The sequence below is a fragment of the Neofelis nebulosa genome, chromosome 6 (assembly GCF_028018385.1).
Source record: "Neofelis nebulosa isolate mNeoNeb1 chromosome 6, mNeoNeb1.pri, whole genome shotgun sequence".
Lineage (NCBI taxonomy): Eukaryota > Metazoa > Chordata > Mammalia > Carnivora > Felidae > Neofelis > Neofelis nebulosa.
In genome coordinates this window covers 24,915,086-24,934,224 of record NC_080787.1, presented here as the reverse complement: position 1 = coordinate 24,934,224, position 19,139 = coordinate 24,915,086, and the positions used below count along the sequence as shown (strand labels likewise).

General features: G+C 48.4%; 1 protein-coding gene across 7 annotated transcripts in view; it reads left to right on the top strand.

The window, feature by feature from the left end:
- RREB1 (ras responsive element binding protein 1) overlaps positions 1 to 19,139 on the top strand; it is a 183,528-nt gene that overhangs the window by 143,917 nt on the left and 20,472 nt on the right. For all 7 annotated transcript variants that reach the window (XM_058733096.1, XM_058733099.1, XM_058733100.1 and 4 more), the window contains 3 exons: positions 1,460 to 1,604; positions 2,150 to 2,283; positions 17,995 to 18,184. In XM_058733096.1, the coding sequence (XP_058589079.1) occupies positions 1,460 to 1,604; positions 2,150 to 2,283; positions 17,995 to 18,184 (469 nt within the window). The remainder of the gene's footprint in view (positions 1 to 1,459; positions 1,605 to 2,149; positions 2,284 to 17,994; positions 18,185 to 19,139) is intronic.

Here is a 19,139-nt window from a genome sequence, read left to right as displayed (position 1 = left end):
TGCTTTTCCATTTTCTCCCGTTAGATCTGCTTACTCCGCCACACTGACATCCCCCAGCCCCCACCCAGAGAACAGAGGCTGGGCCTGAGGCCCATCTTCTCCGAGGCTACGCCATATCTAGCCTGCTGGTAGATGGCTCTGTGGGCTGGGGGATAGACAGGGGCGAGTGTGGGGGCCCTCCACCTCCTAGAGTATGTGTATAGAACTGGAACAGGAGGCACCCAGGGTCTCACGCCCACATACCCAGAGAAAAGAGGATTCACAGGTAGTGTGGGGCAGGGTTGTGGGGGGGGGTGGGCACGCACTCAGCCACGTCATTGCACTGTCGGCCCACACGCCTTCATTGCTGCCACTGCTGGGGGTTCACAGGCTGCTTAGCCTTGTCCTCCCCCAGCCTGTCCCCTCTGAAGAAGGCACAGCCCAGAGGAGCTGAGCTGAGTTGTACTTCTTTCTAGAGTTGTGACCAGACCACGTATGAAAGCTTTGCCATCTTTCCCATTTCCTAAGTGCTTCCCTAGTAAGATAGTCCTGTGAAAAGAGCTATTTCTAAAAAGCTGGTCTCCATTCTTCCATCTGGCACAGTTTAACCCCAAAGATGATGATGGTGATGACGATTGTCATTGGGAAAACCAAACCCTTGATGTCACAGAGTAAGGAAATTGAGACTGACTGTCTTTTTGTAATCTCTTTCTCTCCTTATAGGCCTTGGGACCTTGTCCACAGGGTGTTTGTTTTAGAACTGGATAAAGTAAGGTCATTTAAATCAGGTCACCTATAAAGCTCCCTTTTTGGAGCAGAGGTACAGACTATGTGTAATGCTTTCTTACATGTGTGTTCCTGGCCCTGCAGATGTCAGGATTGCAACATGCAATTTACTCAACCCGTTGCCCCTGCTACTCTCACAATCCATAAATCCATGTAATATCATGAACGGCACAGAAAGTCTTTCCGGTTCACTCCAGACATTCGTGTGTTAGCACTTCTCAAATTTGACCCCCAGCGTGCCTCTGAAAGCAGAAGAGAACACATACCACTGGCATTTGTGAGGTGGCAGATGCAGAATGATGGCTTGATTTAGGAGCTGGCCAGATCTAGGAGTTCTTTATTCTGTAGCATTGTGTGTCCGAAAAGAGTACCTTTTGTCTGAACAAGCAGACCTGGCAAATCGGATGGTCTTTTATCTCATTAGCATCCGTGAAGTTCACGAACGTCTTCCAACAGACCGCAAAGCACTGAGCACCATTTTTGGATAGCACTTGTGAGAGCTTCAAGGAGGGGTTCAGGGAGATGATATAAAGCTTTAAAAAGAGAGAAATCACTGTATAAATTACACCCCATACCTTAAAGAAAATGTAGATACCAACCCCTAAACGTATAATACCAAAAGTTAAAAAAAAAAATAAGCCAACTCGGTTTTTTGCTAAATCACATTGTGTGTACGTGTGTTTGTTCTTTCCAGACATATGAAGATTCATGAAAAGGACCCTAACAGTGCTACAGCTACGGCGCCCCCATCCCCACTGAAGCGCAGGCGGCTGTCCTCCAAGAGGAAGCTGAGTCATGATGCCGAGTCAGAGAAAGAAGACCCAGCACCTGCTAAAAAGGTTCTCACTGCTCCCGGCACAGATGTGCCTAACCACTGGACTCCTGGCAGAAATACCTCTGCCTTTATTTTCACAGTCTGGGGACTTGGCAGACATCCATCCTAAGCTTTTAACCTGTGTTTTCCCACACTGTTTTATAAGGTGTCTGCAGGAAAGAGTACCCGTGTGCACTTCTCTGTGGGTCCCCCTACCTGAGCCCCAAGAGATGAAGAGCGTGTTTCGTAGCTCTGTGCTTTTTTGTTTCTCCAGCTGGAGTGGAAGCTTCATACGTATTAGGGGCTCTTGTCCTCACTCTTTGATTCTCTGTACCTGTCAGATACTAGGTGCTCCATAAATGTTTATTGAATGGATGAGTGGGTTGAAGGTGGATGGATGGGAGCGTTCAGTGAGTGTTGTGTGAATAACGGACTGTCAGTAGCATCCTTAATCCCTAGGAAGGAAGCCTTCTTTTCCTTTTAGATTTGGATTGAGTATTGGCTTCTCTTCTGAAGCGGACCCACGTGGGAGACCACCTTCCTGACTTCACTTTTTTCCCTTTCCCCAAGATGGTAGAAGATGGGCAGGCGGGTGATCTGGAGAAGGTGGACGAAGTGTTTCACTGCCCAATATGTTTCAAGGAGTTCGTTTGCAAGTATGGACTGGAGACCCACATGGAGACCCACTCAGATAACCCACTAAGGTAGGAGAAAGAGTGGGACACAGCTGTACTCTGGAAAGCTCTTTTTCCTTCTGTTTCTTTCTGGCCTATGACCTGTCTTTATTCCCCAGTCCTCCAAACTGGGCTAATGGGATTTAACTTGAGTTTGATGACAGCAAGGCAGCTAGTAAGAAAGGTGGATGGTGCAGGGAAGAAACCAGGCTGAGAAGTGTCAGAAGGAAGAAGTGGCTGTAGCCACAGGGTGTGTTCACTGCACTTCCATTTCGCTGCTGGGAGGGCCCTTGGAGCCTTTGCTGAGAGTCCACTGTGCACAGGGTGCCCCGTCACAGGGGGCTTTTGAGCATCAGGCACATTGTCTGTAACACAAAAGGTGTTGCAGCCCAAGTGATTGTTAGCTTGTGCAACAGTGTGGTAAGGACGGAAGGGCATGCCAGGTGCTCATCCATGTTTCAACTGGATTGGTAGCACAGAAACCTGAGAAAGCAGTTTGGGGTAAGAGGAGTTCTGTTCTGCTTCGTGCAAGACACTCAGCCTAACGTGAAGGCTGTCACAGTAAGATAGTGAGACATGATTGTTCTGCTCTTCTGGGTTCCATTTTTGGTCTTTGCTGGCTCCAGCTTTCCTGGTTCCTCACCTGCCCAAGCAGAGAAGGTGATAGGAGTTTCCAGCAGTGTTCAGGGCAGGGCTGGGGACAAGGTGGACTTGGCCTTCCTTCCCTATCTTCTCGGAGAACTTCTTCATCAGGAAGAAAGTCCTGTGTTCTCCGTGACAGGTCTGGAACGTTTTCCTACAGAATTGCCACTTTTAAAATGCTACTGCCACGGTTTCTGAGCATTGAAAAGAACCAGGTGCCATAGGGGCACTAGAAGACTTGGAAGCTGTGGCCTGCAAGGCACAGCCGAAGGTTCACCCAGAGCGGAGGCGAGCGCCTCTGTGCCCGCAGCTCTGGGCTTCAGAAGGCAGCTTGGGAGTATGGAAATCTGGACACCTGTCTGACTCACCGACATATGGGCCAGATTTCCTTCCTCAGGACAAGGCATTTGGGTGTGATTTGGGAGTTCAGAAGTCTGACCAGGTTGAAGGCTTCTGTGTTGTAGGAAAAGCCTAACCCTATGGCGGCTTAAAGCCATGTCAGACGATTACACTTAATCACATCAGCTTGACATTTTTTCCATTAGGGGGAAAAAAGAATCCATGAAAAGTTTAAACTGCTGAGCAGTTGAAGTGCTACAAAATGTCTTTTCATAACTCCCCCGTCTTGGGGAATTGCAGACCGCGTAGGAGAGGGCAGGGACTGGTGGTCAGAACCCCTGGACCCCATCCTACTCACATGGGGCCTGGATCAGCTATATTTGAACCTTGAAGGAGAGCTGGACCAGGTAGTCCCTGTGTTCCCTTTCCGGCCTTAAATTCTAGGGGTTGGTCTCTTTAACAGCTGTTCTTTTGTCTACCAAGAAAAAGCACTTGGCTCTTCCTTTTGCGGGCCCTCTGGTCCTGAGAGATTTGGGAACGTTAATGGTTTCATTAGCATCCGCAGCATCCCCAGGATGTGGGCTTGTGGTAGGTGGTGAATATTGAAATAGTTTTCTCAACCGAGGACCTGAGCAAACAGAGGAGAAGTGACCAGACAGGCAAGTCGTGGGCAGAGGCAGCAGACAGCACGTGGGACCCCGCCCCCCACCCCACGTTGCTGCTGGATAGCCACTCGAGCTGGCACTACAGAGGGAACACAGTGCCTGTCTCTGAGCTCCTCTGTGTGTTTTGTTTCACTTCGTGCTTTAGTCTGGGATCATAGTTCATCTTCAGAACTACCCATTTGTCCCCTTCCAGATAATTCTATCCTACGGGAAAAATAATTTGAGTCTCACGAGAGATTTTTGAGTAGCTGGAGCCTGTACAGCACCACGTATAGCAGTGATAGAGGACACTCGAGTGTCCCCTTCTCACATGGTGGCCTGGATGAGGGAGTGGGTTCCCCTGCAGCGGGGCCCTCTGGACAAGCACTTGCCCCAGGGACAGGCTGGGCCTGCTATTCAGAGGTGGGGACAGGCCCTGCGTTGGACACTGGTTGTCCCGTTCTGCACAGTTTGGTGGGCAATTCACTTGCCGTGACTGCAAGGCCAACAGGGCAGATGATCTGTGAAGTTGAGCCTCAAGTCCTGCCTATTTTCCTCGCCTACTCAGGAATAATGCCCTTTGTCTGGAGAGGGGTTGACTGGAGTTGCTCGGTAGCCTGGCTGGGCCTCAGCCCCTTCTGGCAGCCTTCCACCCCACGGGAGCCCCCAGATGCTGTGCCCACAGCGCATCCATTGTGGGGGGGGGGTGGTGAGCAAGCCATCCCCCAACTAGTGGCTGTTGTTGTGCGGGGGTGGGGCTTGCATCTGGAAACCAAAGGGACTTGATTACAGAACACAGTTAATTTCCCTTTTCTCCTCTCTGCTCTCCTGTTCCACATAATAGCCTGCTATCAGAGGAGGCCATGGGGGCAGGCATGAGCCGGCAGGGCCCAGCCAGGCAGTGAACTGTGACAGTAGCCGGTGGGAGAGGCTGCTTGTTAACCCAGAGCTAAAATAGACACCAACTCCATTTGCAAACCCCAAAGGCAGCAGAACCACAGTGGGATGCTACCAGTTCAAACAGAAAGTTTATAACTCAAAACAGCTGTTGGTTTCTCGCTCTTCTGCCCTCACCCCCTCCACCCCCCAAAGCTGGCCAGGTGCCTGTTATCCCTTAATAAAAAGTGTTGGAGATCCAAACCCGTGTAACTGCTGAGGCCGTTCTCCCTTCCTCTGTGTTTCAAATTAATGAAGTGTGTGTTAGCATGGAGCAAAGGGAAGACAGGGAGCTGCTGGTAGCCATTCTAGCTCTTCGTGCTGGGCATTGCTTGTGCCCAGACATGACCAACAGTAAATCCACATCCTCCTAGACAAGGAGGGCTTATTGAGAGCTGGCATTTGGAATCAGGGGTGAGGGACAGTACTTTAAACGTTCTAGTAGTCACATTTTAAAAAGTAAAAAGAGGGTACCTCAGTCGGTTAAGCATCCAGCTTCAGCTCAGGCCATGATCTCACGGTTCGTGGCTTCAGGCCCCGCATCGGGCTCTGTGCTGACAGCTTGGAGCCTGGAGCCTGCTTCGGATTCTGTGTCTCTGTCTGTCCCTCCTCCGCTCATGTCCTCTCTCTCTCTCTCTCTCTCTCTCTCTCAAAATAAATAAATAAACACTTATTTAAAAAAGGTAAAAAGAAGTAGGCAAGATTAATCATGTTTCTTTGTTCATTATACCAGTGATACCAAAATATAACATCAACACGTAATCAGTATAAAAATTGTCAGGGATGTATTTTACCTTCCTCTTTACATACAAGGCCTGTGCAGTTCAGTGAGTGAGGTGCAGTAACAGCCCATCTCAGTTTGAACCAGCCACATTTCAGGGGCACAGCAACCCACCACACAGGTGTAGGTCCAGGACAAGCCCACCTACGGCAGGCAGGGCACCGAGGCAGCAGCTTGGCTGTAAAGGCCCCTGGGCTTGTGTCTGAATGACTTGTCTCAGGCTGGCGGGGGCTGGGCCAGGAGGGTTGACAGCTGGGTGGTTACCATGGCTCTGTGACTGCTGCCAAGGGCAAAATATAGCAAAACTTATTGTATAATCTTACGTGGCTTCTCGATTAAAGGTCGGGTGGTGAATAACTTTTAAATTATTTTAGTTAAAACATATCCAAATGATTGAGTGTTTCTTGTGTGCCAGGCACTCCACCAGACTTGAAGGAAAAAATACAATGATGTTAGAGACAGGGCCCCTCCAGGGCCAGTCAGGAAACAAGTAAATGGGAAGTTCTAAAACAAAGCGAAAGGGATACATTCAGGGCCATGAAGGGCACAAGCTGCCTATTGTCGAAGCAGAGGGAGCCTGATCCAGTTAGTGTAAAGCTTCCCTTGACATTTTGCACTGGATGTTGTGACACTTCACTGTGTCCTGTAGGTGGAGGCTCTCCTCCGTCTGATCAAATTATTGATCTTGATTGTCAGTAAGAAAAGTTTTAAGGCGATGCCCTTAAATCTATGTCAAGAATTAGTATGTGGGGAACACAGTGGGCTCTGACAGGTTCACCCTTCCGGCTGCATGAGAGCTTGTCCCGCACCTGCACGATGAGGATAAGTGATGTTACAGGCACGCAGGCCAGGCTGAAAGGCACCCCCTTCATCTTAGTGGTGGAGGGAGGTGCCAGAACCTTCTTTCTGCTGGATTCTCAAGTGTTCCAAGGAATGTTTGGCTCCCTTCCCCGCACCACCCTCCCCATACACACCCCCATCACCTACAGGGAGCCCCTAAAGACTAATTCACATGGCATTGGGCCCACACTTAAATGTACTCCTAAAAATAGGGAAAAGGGTATAAAAAGTATTCATCAGCATCTTGTACTTAAGACTCCCAGGGGTCCATGGCTTGGCCAAGTGGAGGCAGCTTTGAAATGGTGCCGGGGGCTGAGTGAGGAGGCAGGGGACATGTCCCCCTGGCCAACCTGGAAGTCGGAGGCACCTTTGTCAGGATCCCCCTCTCCACCCTGCCAGAGGGGCCTCCCCACGACTTGGACTATTCAGAGCCAAGGCGGCCACTGGCTTCTGCACTTAACCTGCCCACGATGAAGTGCCTCTGACCCGCCCTGACTTCACGCCATGCTGGTTGGTTGAACCATCCGGGCAGGGTGTCGGGACGCAGTGTGCAGTCTGGCAGATTCCTGGGTGTGGGGAGGGCAAGCCGCCACCCGCCAGCCACCGGCCAGGGCCCTGTCACAGGGCCCTCACTGTTGCTCCCAGCAACTGGGAGAGATTAGTGCAGCTGTTGGATGTCAGTTCTCTGGCTGGACGGGAGGGAGGGCGGGGAAGGGTGGGCACCAGGGCAGGAATGTCTGAACCGGGTGGGGCTCCAAGGAGAGGTTGTTTGCACTTACCCCTTCTTGCCTCTGGAGACAGAGCAGGAAAAAATGGAGCATGAAATCCCTTTTAAGAAGGAATGTCAGTCTCTCGGCTAAAACAATGTAATGGGCAAGAAATTCAGTATATCAAGGAAGTAGCCAGGGTGAGCTGAGTGTTCTCAGCAAGGTATCTCACAGGTTCTGATGACAAGGGCCGGGCCCTCTGGCTGCTCAGGGAGTATTAGTGGCAGGGAAGGCTCACAGGTGAGCCCCTGTCTGGTGTCCAGACATTAAGATTGTGCCATGGGTTGTAGAAGGAGCTGAGGGCATCTGCAAATCACTGTCCTCTGAACAGAAGCATAGCAAAGTGGAGTTAAGCTGACTAGCTCCATCCAGCCCAGCCTGCTACCTGGCATCTCCCTGGCCCCCCGGGCGAGCCGACGCTGTTTGCCCATCTGGAAAATGCATTTGAGGACTTGTGGCGAGGATGAAGGGGGCAAGCCAGGCCTCAGACTGCAACAGACATGGAATGGGTATCCCATTCCTAGGAAATTGAAGAGTCAAATTCCAGGGCTTCTCCCAGGTACTATTTATAATTGACAGAAAACATAAAAGCAGTTTGTCTTCTAGTCTTTATTGTTACAAAGAGCTGCTTTTTTCTAGTTCTGCTTTTGTAAAGATTGGGAAGCTGAATGGCTGTTTAAATTTGGTTTGAGTCCTACCTACCAAATTTTGTAATCCAACTGTGAAAGCCAGACAGAAGCTTGAAGGAACTTGACGGAAGCTTGAAGGTTCCTTAAATAGTGGAACCACACATCATTTTCCTTAGATTGTTGGGGAGGCCTGAGAGTTCTGAAGAAAGGTGTTTCCTAATGTTTGAGATTTGCCGAAGCAGTTTTTCCAAAATATGTTTGGCATAGTAAATATATGTTTTCCCCCTTAACTGCCATGATGGTAGGTAGATGTGATACTGGTGTACAGGGGAGACGCCTGGAGGGGGCGCTGCTTATCTCTTTCGCCTGCTCTTGAGCTTTCGGTTGACTTCAGAGCTCTCTTCTTGGCCCAGAGAGCTGTGGTCACCGGATGAGTACAGCACTACTGTAGCAGGCACTGGGAGGAGCTAATTTCCCAATTGTTTAGCCACATGATTTGGGGGTTTTGTTTTAAAGCTTCTCTGTGGCCTCGCTCTCCACTTCTGTAAGTCCCGTTGCTGATACATTTGCCTTCAGATTTACCTTGGCTTGACTCTTCATCTTTGAAAGGTGCGCATGCTTCCTTCTCAAGTACTTTGGAAACCCGCTCCAGAGAGTGTGGACACATTGCTAATTTCAGGGCTGGTGTCCTTAATGGTGAGACCTATTCCTTTTTTTTTTTTAAGTTTATTTACTTTTGAGAGAGAGAGAAAAAGAGCACAGGTGGGTGAGGGGCAGAGAGAGAGGGAAACACAGAACCGGAAGCAGGCTCCAGGCTCTGAGCGGTCAGCACAGACCCCAACACAGGGCTCGAACTCACAAATCGCAAGATCATGACCTGAACGGGAGTCGGACACTTAACTGACTGAGCCACCCAGGTGCCCCAGGTGAGAGCTATTCCTGATGTGTAACTGTTGGCTCTGCTGTGAGCCTTCCAAACCGCTGGCTTCGTTTAGGGCTTCCTCCGTTCCCTACCCAGAATGCCCAGACTGTAGTAGCACATTTGTCACACTGCATTTCTACCCTAGCACAGGCCTACGTATAGTTTTCTTTGAAGAAATAAATAAGAAGGAAGGCTGTAGTGTCTTCTTACAAGGGCGTGTGTTATAAAAGAACTGATATCGGGGTGCCTGAGTGGCTCAGCCAGTTAAGCATCCAACTTGGGCCCAAGTCATGATCTCACAGTTCATGGGTGTCTTTGCTGTCAGCATGGAGTCTGCTTCAGATTTTCTCTCTCTCTCTCTCTCTGTCTTTCTCTCTCAAAATAAATACTAAAAACTAAATAAATAGATAAGTAAATAAATAAAATAACTGATACCACGGTGTTCTGCCTCATTACCACAGGCACACTGTGACAGGGGTCAGTCCTCAATTCGGTGATTGAAAATTCCGACTTTTGTCTTTTTAAGACTGGTGGTGGATGTGGGTATGAATAAGAGCATTCATTTTCATTAAAGTCCTTTGAGAATTAAAAGGACAGCCAGTCCCCTCAGCTAACGAAGGAGAGTATTTCCTTGACCTGCTGGAGCTGGCTTGTTCTGTCCTTGCCTTGCTGTCTGTGTGCCTGTGACAGCCAGGGGCAGGGGCTGAGCTGTGGCTGGAGGGGTTGGGTCTCTGTGTGGCTTCAAGACCAGTGCAGTTAGTTCACTGTTCCTGTGAGACTCAGGCTTCTCCGACTGTGCTCCGAATGTGCTCTGTCCAGGCCCTCCAAGGCCAGGGCCAGTGTGCTGTGTAATTTTGCTTATTTGCTTAATTTCTGAAGGAGAAGGGACAAGAAGGGCTGTGGATAAAGTACATATTGAAGGCTCTGTGTGGTTGTCGTGCAGACCTCCAGCCCCCGGGGCCACAGTGGAAACTTAGCTCACAGCACCCCCACATGCTGCTGGGAGGCATTTCACTCCCTTAAGACCCCCCACCCCAGCCCCCTCCTATCTGTGCTTCGCACCTACCCATACCCTCCGGTGACTTTGCAAGCGGTGCTAAGGAAGGTGGGGGGAGCAGATAAGCTGCAGGCCTTGTGCCTCTTGCCTCTGCTGTTACGAGGCCGTGACTGCATGCCCCGAACCATAGCTCTTGCCTTGCTGCCCGACCCTAACACAGCCGTGGGGCCCCCACCCCAGGAGTAGGAGCCGCCGTGACTGAGCAGCTCTGTGGGAGGCTGGTCCGTCATAGGTGACAAAGTGAGAATGGTAAAATCTCCAGTATTCTGAATTCAGGTTTCTTTCTTATGGAAGCATATGCTGTCATGTGCTGGAATTCACGTGTTTTCTGGGTGAAATCGGCTCTGGTGAACTGCATTGGGGTGCAGAAACACCGTTTCTGCAAGCAGAATGATTGGGGGCTCACATACAGGTGTGTATGGGTGTGCGTGTGTAAGCTGAGGGTGGGCCGAATGTCTGTATGGGCATTCATTCCTGTTTGATGTGTAACCTCACCTTGTCCTTGGGAGTTTTTTCCACTGATGAGTTTTTGTTTCCCTTCGAGTAATTTATTTCAGTATGTGATTTTAAAAGAATAAAACATTTAAAGGAGGGTTTTAATTTTTTGTTTATTTTTTTGAGAGAGAGCATGCCTGTGTGTGTTCAAGTGTGGGAGGGGCAGAGAGGGGCTCTGTCAGCACAGAGCCTGACTTGGGGCTTGAACTCACAAACCATGAGATCATGACCTGGGCCAAAATCAAGAGTTGGACACTTAACTGAGCCACACAGGTGCCACCCAAAAAGAGAAACTTTTGTTTTTAGAAGTATCAATGGAGTTCTGTTAGCATCTTTTTTTCTTTTTTTCCAGAGGGGCAGAAAGAGAGAGGTGCACAAGTGAGCAAGGAGCAGAGAGAGAGAGAAGCGGGGCTCACCCAAAGTGGGGCTTGTGTTTTACCTAAGGCTCATGCTCACCCAATGTGAGACACAAACTCAGGAACTGTGACATCATGACTTGAGCCAAAGTCAGATGCTTAATGACTGAGCCACCCAGGCACCCTGTTAGAATTTTTCAATCCTATAACTGGAGGGGCACCTGGGTAGCTGAGTCAGTTGAGTGTCCAACTTCAGCCCAGGGCATGATCCTGCGATTCATGATTCCGAGCCTTGCGTCAGGCTCTGTGCTGACAGCTCAGGGTCTGAAGCCTGCTTCAGATTCTGTGTCTCCCTCTCACTCTGCCCCTCCCCCGCCTGCACTCTCTCTCTGTCTCCCCAAAATAAACTTTAAAAACAAATTTTTTTTAATTAAGTTTTTAAAAAAAGCAATCTCAATTTGTAAGATTTCCCTCAGGCACATTGTCAAAATCACACGCAAGATGAAACTGCCCTACAACAGTCCTTGGTCCTAGGATGATTAAAGTACAGCCCTATTCCTTCTGAATGTTTTGCAATGGTATGGTCCATGAGTACCTGGAGTACCATCCAGGGCAGGATTGAGAGATCCCACAAGCGGGGATGAAGGGAGAGTTGCGGGGACCACCTGACCAATGGCTGTGGTCTTAATGAAGACTGACAAGCCCAAGTGAGGTTAGCAAATACCCCAAGATCAGAGCCTACAACAAGCAGCATTGCCCACAGATTGACAGTGACCTCCATTGTCCTTGAAGAGCTCTTTAGAAATACAGTTGCAAAGTGTTTTTTCCCCAGGGGCCTTGGGAAGGCTGGTTGAACCGGAGTGTCTCTGGCTGACAAAGACCCGTCCAAATGTTTCTGGGTGATGGTTTTCCACACTGGTTTTATTCAAGGTCTGCCAACAGGTGCCAAGCATAAGATGGGAGGCAATGTTTTTCTGTGGGGTTTTATTTTCTTCCTTTTAACTAGCCTCACAATATGCTTCTGGTTTCAAAGCAGATTTTTTTTTCCTCTGCCACTTTCCCGCCGCTTGTTTGCGAGATGACATTCTGTATCTTTTCAGAAGTGAAATAGTAGTGCCTTGATTGAATCCCATGAAAACAGAGGTGTGAAATTGTGGATGTGGGCCTTGTTTAGGTCTTACTTAGAAGGCTCTTGGTGCACGTGCAGGCTAGGATGACATGTGCTTCTCTTCTGAGCTGTGGCCCTGGGAGCAGAAGTGGAGGCCCGGGGTTGTGGGGGGGGGGGGCAGGAGTGGGGGCCGTGAGGGGGAGCAGGTGGCAACCAGGAAGGACATGCATTTCTCCTGTGAGTCTCAAGATGAAACAGAAGCAGTGGAGACAATGGTGGAGTTCTTGAAAATGAAGAGAGAGAACACATCCTTTGCAATTAAAATTCATTTTCCCTGCATTCTCATGTTAGCTAGAGTGGCCAGGAAATGGGCTACTCCTGATGGTTCTTGTTCCTAGCAGTGTACGATAATGGTTAAATAGCACCTTGCAGGTTCCCAAGCATTTGGTTCTCCGTCACTGATAGTAGCTCTAAAAATGCCCATTTTACAGATGAGAAAACAGAGGCCCAGAGAAGGATGGGGAAGAGCTCTCAAGGCTTGTGGCATCAAATGTCCTTAGACTCTCACTTAATTCTCACTATACTAAGAAGGTCATGAGGAGGCAGATTCCTGTCTCAGGCCTGTTTGGGAAATTCTGCCCAGCTGGCAGCCAAAATGCAGATGAAATGAGTGGTCCAAGGTCACACGACCTCCACTTCCCCTCCCCCACTGTCCCTGATCCCTGAGCCCATCCCATACCACTCCCCAGGTACCTTACACGGGGGAGGACACAGAGCATGTGGTCGGTGCTGGTTGTCAGCCATGTATTTATTGAGCACCTACTATGTGTGAAACTAACCCAGATGCCAGAGATGGGAGGGGTTTGAAAGTGAACAAGAGAATGAAGGAAGGGATAGACGTGTGAGAGATAAGTGAAGAAAATGGTATCCTTCAAAACTCACAGCTGTGATAGAAGTGCAGTAAATTCTAATTGTCACATTACGAGACACTCTACTCCCTTGTAGAAAACTGACTTCTGTTGCCCCTCACGCTGAATTTTCTTTTTTTTTTTAATTTTTTTTTTTTAACATTTATTTGTTATTGAGAGACAGAAAGTGAGGGGGGAGGGGGGCAGAGAGAGAGGGAGACACAGAATCCGAAACAGGCTCCAGGCTCTGAGCTGTCGGCGCAGAGCCCGACACAGGGCTTGAACTCACAGACTGAGAGATCATGACCTGAGCCGAAGTCAGTCGCTTAACCCACTGAGCCACTCAGGTGCCCCCACAATGAATTTTCATAGCAGGCGTCACACTGATGCAGTAGACTCAGGGAGGGTATTCAGAAAGGTCTCTGGAGTAGAAGAAAAAAATGATAGACCTTTTATCTAACCCTTTAAAAATGTTTATTTTTGTATTTTGTGACTTACCTGACATGTGCAAATACCTACACATAACACGCACGCACACACATTTGTGTGTTAAACAACAAACGGATAAGGGTACATGCTCAAAAACTTTCTACTTACCAGGCGTCATACAGCTTCCAAAGTTTGCAGCCCAGTTCTCAGGCTCACCTGCTCACCTTTTGCAGTCGACTTGCATGATACCAAGAGTCAGTATTATGTATACCCAGCCTGTTTATGTCAGTAATACTTGCGATCATTTCCTATAATCAATAGAATTTTGTATAAGCTTGTGAAATTTTTTTATAAGCATAATCTGTGTGAGGGGCGTGTGGGTGGCTCAGTCGGTTAAGTGTCCAACTTTGGCTCAGGTCTTGATCTCATGGTTCGTGACTTCGAGCCTCGCGTCAAGCTCTCTGCTGTCAGCACAGAGCCAGCTTTGGATCCTCTGTCCCCACCCCCACCCCACCCCCCGCCCCTCCTCCACAAGCACACGCTCTCTCGTTCTCTTTCAAAAATAAACACCAAAAAAAAAAAAAGAATAATCTCTGTGAAAGCTAAGTTGGGCTGTCTTGTTTGTGGTCCAGATTAGACAGATACTTTTTTAAATTCCTGTCAAATTTAGGGTAGGCGAGACATCTGTGAGCAGTTGAGAGAAATAATCATAAAAGCCTAAAAGGATCATAAATCCTAAAAGAATTCTGCTTTAGCTTGATATGCAAAAATCTAAGTTCTTGCTCTGCCTCAAAGAGTCTAAAACTGTGTATCAAAGATGTTGAATGGGGAGCATGATTCGCGCCCTAACAAACACATGGAACTTCTCTGGGTGCAGCTGGACTCAAACACAAGCCCTTGGAGAGTGAATGTGGGATCGGTTACTGCTCTTTATGTCCCTGAAGATTGCAGCAAACACAGAATTAGCGAATGTTAAATGTTGTTCCTAGAGGAAACACAGGGTACCGTTTCCTACAAGCCTCTGTCTACATTTTCATCAGCTAATCAGTACAGAAACTTTTGTTTCTGTTTAAGGAAATCTGAATGAATACCACTGACTCGGGGCACCTGGGTGGCTCAGTCCATTAAGCATCCGACTTCAGCTTAGGTCACGATCTCACAGCTTGTGAGTTCAAGCCCCGCATCGGGCTCTGCACTGATAGGATAGCTCAGAGCCTGGAGCCTGCTTCAGATTCTGCATCTCCCTCTCTCTTTCCCTCCCCTGCTCACTCTCTCTCTCTCTCTCTCTCAAAAATAAACATTAAAAAAAAAAAAATACCGCTGACTCATTAACAGTGAACTCACAGCCAATAGCACTGTAATTCACGCCTGAACAAAGTTTGCCTGACACACGCATTTTTGCCACAAGGCACATCACTGTTTTTTGCACTTGTGTAGTATAGGTGGCATGTTAGCTCTGTGCTGGGAGCCATTTTAAGCCATGAAATTACCAGCAAAAAGCACAGAAATGCTAGAAATATGGCTCTACATAGACTGCAGAAGGACACTCATGTACGATGGGAGCTGAAACAAGATGGCAGGGCAGCATTGCGTTCAGCCATAGCCAGGAATGCGCAGAGGGCAACTCCAGTTTTTCTCCTCTCTGTGCATGTCCTCAGATGTGCTGCCAGTATTCATTTGGGGTTTTCAGATACATTTTAACAAGTAAGCAAATCCACAAATACGGAACCCACCAATAACAAGGGCCAACTGTCTATGTTTTAGATTAGATAAAATAGTTAATGTATGCATGACTTTTTTTTTTTTTTTATGAGTGCCCCACCCAGCCTTTACTGGACTTTGATCAATGAGCCCCTCTCTGCAAGGTGCAGGGAAAGCTGAGCGAGGAACCAGGGCCAACTTTCAGGTGTAACTGAATGATCGATCACACACTCATCGCTTCCTACTAGTGCTGTTTGTCTCGTGGGGTTGTTGGACTGAATGAGTTTAGGTGTTTGTAGTCAGTGCTACAATTAATTTGGCAAGAGAGAGTGCAGACTTCAGGTGCAGAGTGCCTAGTGGGTGACAGCCCTTGGTGCCTACCCTAGACTTTCTCACCTCCTCTTGTTCTCACCTTCCAGGGAGGGCACAGACCAGCTTCTGTTTCCTGCAGCTTCCCAATCCACACCTGCTTACAGCCAAGACAGGACAGAGGGGTAGAAGGAGGGAGAGAGACAGTCAGCACCATCTCTGGGTTCATAAGAGGCCAAGCCAGATGAGGCCATGGGCTTGACTGCCCAGCCCACCGAGTGTGGCTCACTCTGCCTGCGCATAAATCCCACACCATGGAGCCTTCCCGAGCCCTGGGCTCGGCGCCTCCACCTTTTTTTCCAGAAGCTCTGATTGTCCCGTAGGTTTGCTGGGGAAATGGGTTCCTTCCCTTCACCTGTGCTACAGTGAGACTCAGCATAAAGACCTCTCTTCTGGGGTTTATAAATTGAAATCCCCACACGCATCTACCACAGATAGTGCTGTGGACATGTCTGAAGCTCAGAAAAAGAGGCCACAAGTCAGCCTGCTCTCATTAGCCATTTGTAATTAGATGTTTCTCTCTTTTAAGTGTATCAGGAACATTTCAAATGTAAGCACAAGTAGAGAGCACAATGTCATGACCCTCTCACGCACCCTCCCCCCATTTTCAGGAATTACCAACTCACGGCCCATCGTGTTTCGCCTCTTCCCCCATCCCAGATCATTTCAAAACAAATCCCAGGCATCACATTTCACATAACAGTATTTCATTACATTACCTCTAAAGGAAAGGGATGTTTAAAAAAAAAGACATAACCAAAATATTGTCACAACTTCAAAAAGTAACAGGGATTTCTTACTATCATATGTATCTGATCAGCACTAAATTTCCTGAATTCAGACATTTCTCTTGTCCCTTCAGGTCAGTACAGAGTTTTCAGCGGACTGCTGGCATAGGGATGGGTTGGGGACTATGAGGAGTGTGCAATTGAACTTGGGTCTGGGGGGACTGAAGTCCCCATGATAGAAGAGAAAAACGTTTCCAGAGCAACAGGAAAGGACAGAGCTGCCACGGGACATCAAGGTCACAGCCCCTCCACACATGCAGCATGGAACTTGAGCGTGTTCTGGACAGAAGGAGAGCCTCGCCTAAGGAGCCACAGACACACCGCTTCCCTGCTTAACTTTCTCACAGCCTAGGACTTAGCACTCTGGGTGTTTTGGGCAGGGTTCCCTGTGGTTCGGGGGCCATCCCCCCGGAACGTGGGCTGCGTGCAAGGGATGGCCAGGGAGGGAAACGTGGCCATACTGTGGGGGCCCTGGGGCGTCTCACGGTTGGTGACCTCAGCACCGTTCCCCCAGAAGGAGCTTTGTGTTTTGAGTGGCTCATGGGAACCCAGCATTCTAAATTTAATTGAATGATGACAGGAGTCTTGATGGCGAGACACGGCCGAGGTAGCAGCGGAGATAGAGGTGGACGCACAGCAGGACCTCGCTTGCTGGGGCCTGCCACCGCGCGATAAGGACAGCAGAGTTGCACATACTTGGCACTTCTTTCAGCGCGAGAGGACGATGAACTCTGCTGCCTCGCGGGTCATTTCGTTATCTATTTCCAGAGAAGAATCTCAAAGCAAAAAAAAGTTTTCCATTAAGGTGCATGTAGTCCAGATGCAGACTCCAGCAGGTCGCCCTACCCCTCCAAGACCCAGGTTCTTTCTCTGTAAAGCACTCGTGGGACCTGCCTTAGGGGTTTCGTAAGTGGCAAAGGCATGTGTACGTGCAAATACTTGGAAAGGTGCTAGGCACACAGCACTGTCCAACAGAACTTTCTGCGGTCATGGAAACATAGCAGCAGGTCAGGTCTGCACTGCACTGCCTGATGTCACTGAGGAAATTTTAATTCACTTAAGCAGCCCCACATGGCTTGCATGGCTACCGTATTGAGTGTCAGTCTAGGGGATGTTGATAACACCCCGATGATAGGATAGTTGTTAGAGTGGTTCTGAGTGAAGACCCAGAAGGTGATGCTGGTATGAAGAGTGGAGGAAGCATTATAAAATGTGTGTGTTTCACGTCTGTGTGGCCCAGGACATTGAAGGTGGAGGTCACCTCTGAAGTTGGGGGTGCTGATCTTTAGATGGACTGCATCTGTGGGGGTCTTTCAAGGAAAAGGAGACATCATAACAGGTGTGGGCAGGAGGGTGAAGGAGGCTCATATTTTGTCTTTGCTTCATACTGGCTGTGTGACCTTGGCCATGTCACTTAACGTTTTGAGCCTCCGTGTTTTTATCTGTAAGATAGAAGTCTGGATATCCACCTGCCTGCCACAGTCGTGGTTCCTGCTTACTGTGGGAGCTACAGTTATTTTTCAGATTACGATGGTAATATCAGAATTGAACACACAGTCACTGGCTTGGACTACTAATTCAGTTGGAGAATTTGATTATCATTTCATCCCGATCAGAGACCAGGGATGCCATCGTGATTGCTCTCGGTTCGGTGTAAATTTATGCTGTTTGGCTTGTAAACATTTATGATCACTAAAATCCACTGAGCCGAGGGAGGGAGAAAACCTTGGAAATGATCGCTCTATGCCACATAATTGAGGTAAGCAGAAGTAAGCACAGTGGCTTCAGGTTCCCAGCTGTCTTAATGGGCACACCTGTTCTGTCTACAAAGCTTGGATATCCAGAAGTTGATAAAATACTTTTTTAAAGGAAGCGTTTTTCTTGGTGTTAACCGTGAGCAGACTGGCTTCTCGAGATTATACCATTTTTATTTCAATTGAAATGAAGCAACAACAAATATAATAGGCTCCTGGACAAGTGGCAACTCTGATTGGGCTGCCTCCTTATATCCTATCCCTTTTTTCTCCCAGATGTGACATTTGCTGTGTCACCTTTCGAACACATCGAGGATTGCTACGCCACAACGCGCTTGTCCACAAACAGCTTCCCAGGGATGCAATGGGAAGGCCTTTCATACAGAACAACCCTTCCATTCCTGCTGGCTTCCATGACTTAGGATTCACTGACTTCTCCTGTAGGAAGTTTCCTCGAATTTCTCAGGTATTTTGGTCAGCCTGCGGAACCAGCAGCCACCTCCCTGGGCCGCGTGGTTGGACTACACCTCCTTACCCTGAGGTCTCCCTTCCGTAAAATGTTGTCCCTTGGGTTTTGTCTTTTTTGTAACAGCGTTTTCTCTTGCAATTCAGCTTGACCCTTTCAGTCTCCATTGGGTTGTTGAGAAAGGATAGTTGGGTCTTAATCTTGTGTTGAATTTCTTACCACCTTGTGTAAGAGTCTAGCTCATCGATGCCTTTTGCCCATTCTTGGGTGTTTGGATTTAAAGTTGTGAAGTGCTCACCACCCCCACTCCCACCCCTATCTGAACTGAATTTGTTTTCTTAAATATTTCTTTAATATCCACATTACAGGTAAATATTTCCAGTGTGGTACTTTCTATTAAAAATGTTTTGGGTCATTATTAACCTGAACCATATTTGTTCCCTGCCTACTGAAAACTACTTTGAAACTTTTTTTTTTTTTTCAATTTTAAAAATTGAGATCGAGGATGTCAACAGTGAAACTCTTTTTTTTTTTTTTTTTTTTTTTAAATTTTTTTTCAACGTTTTTTATTTATTTTTGGGACAGAGAGAGACAGAGCATGAACGGGGGAGGGGCAGAGAGAGAGGGAGACACAGAATCTGAAACAGGCTCCAGGCTCCGAGCCATCGGCCCAGAGCCTGATGCGGGGCTCGAACTCACAGACCGCGAGATCGTGACCTGGCTGAAGTCGGACGCTTAACCGACTGCGCCACCCAGGCGCCCCAACAGTGAAACTCTTAAGGCACAGAAGCCTCAAGGGTAATGGGTTATTCCATATGTATACACCCACATAACCCTCCCCACAGATGGCACAGCCTCAGGCCCCTTCCCAGGCAGTGCCCCTCGTGTTATTATTACTTAACTGTATTTCATTGCTTCTCTGAGATACCCCAGGGATTGATGTCATTTGTCAAGC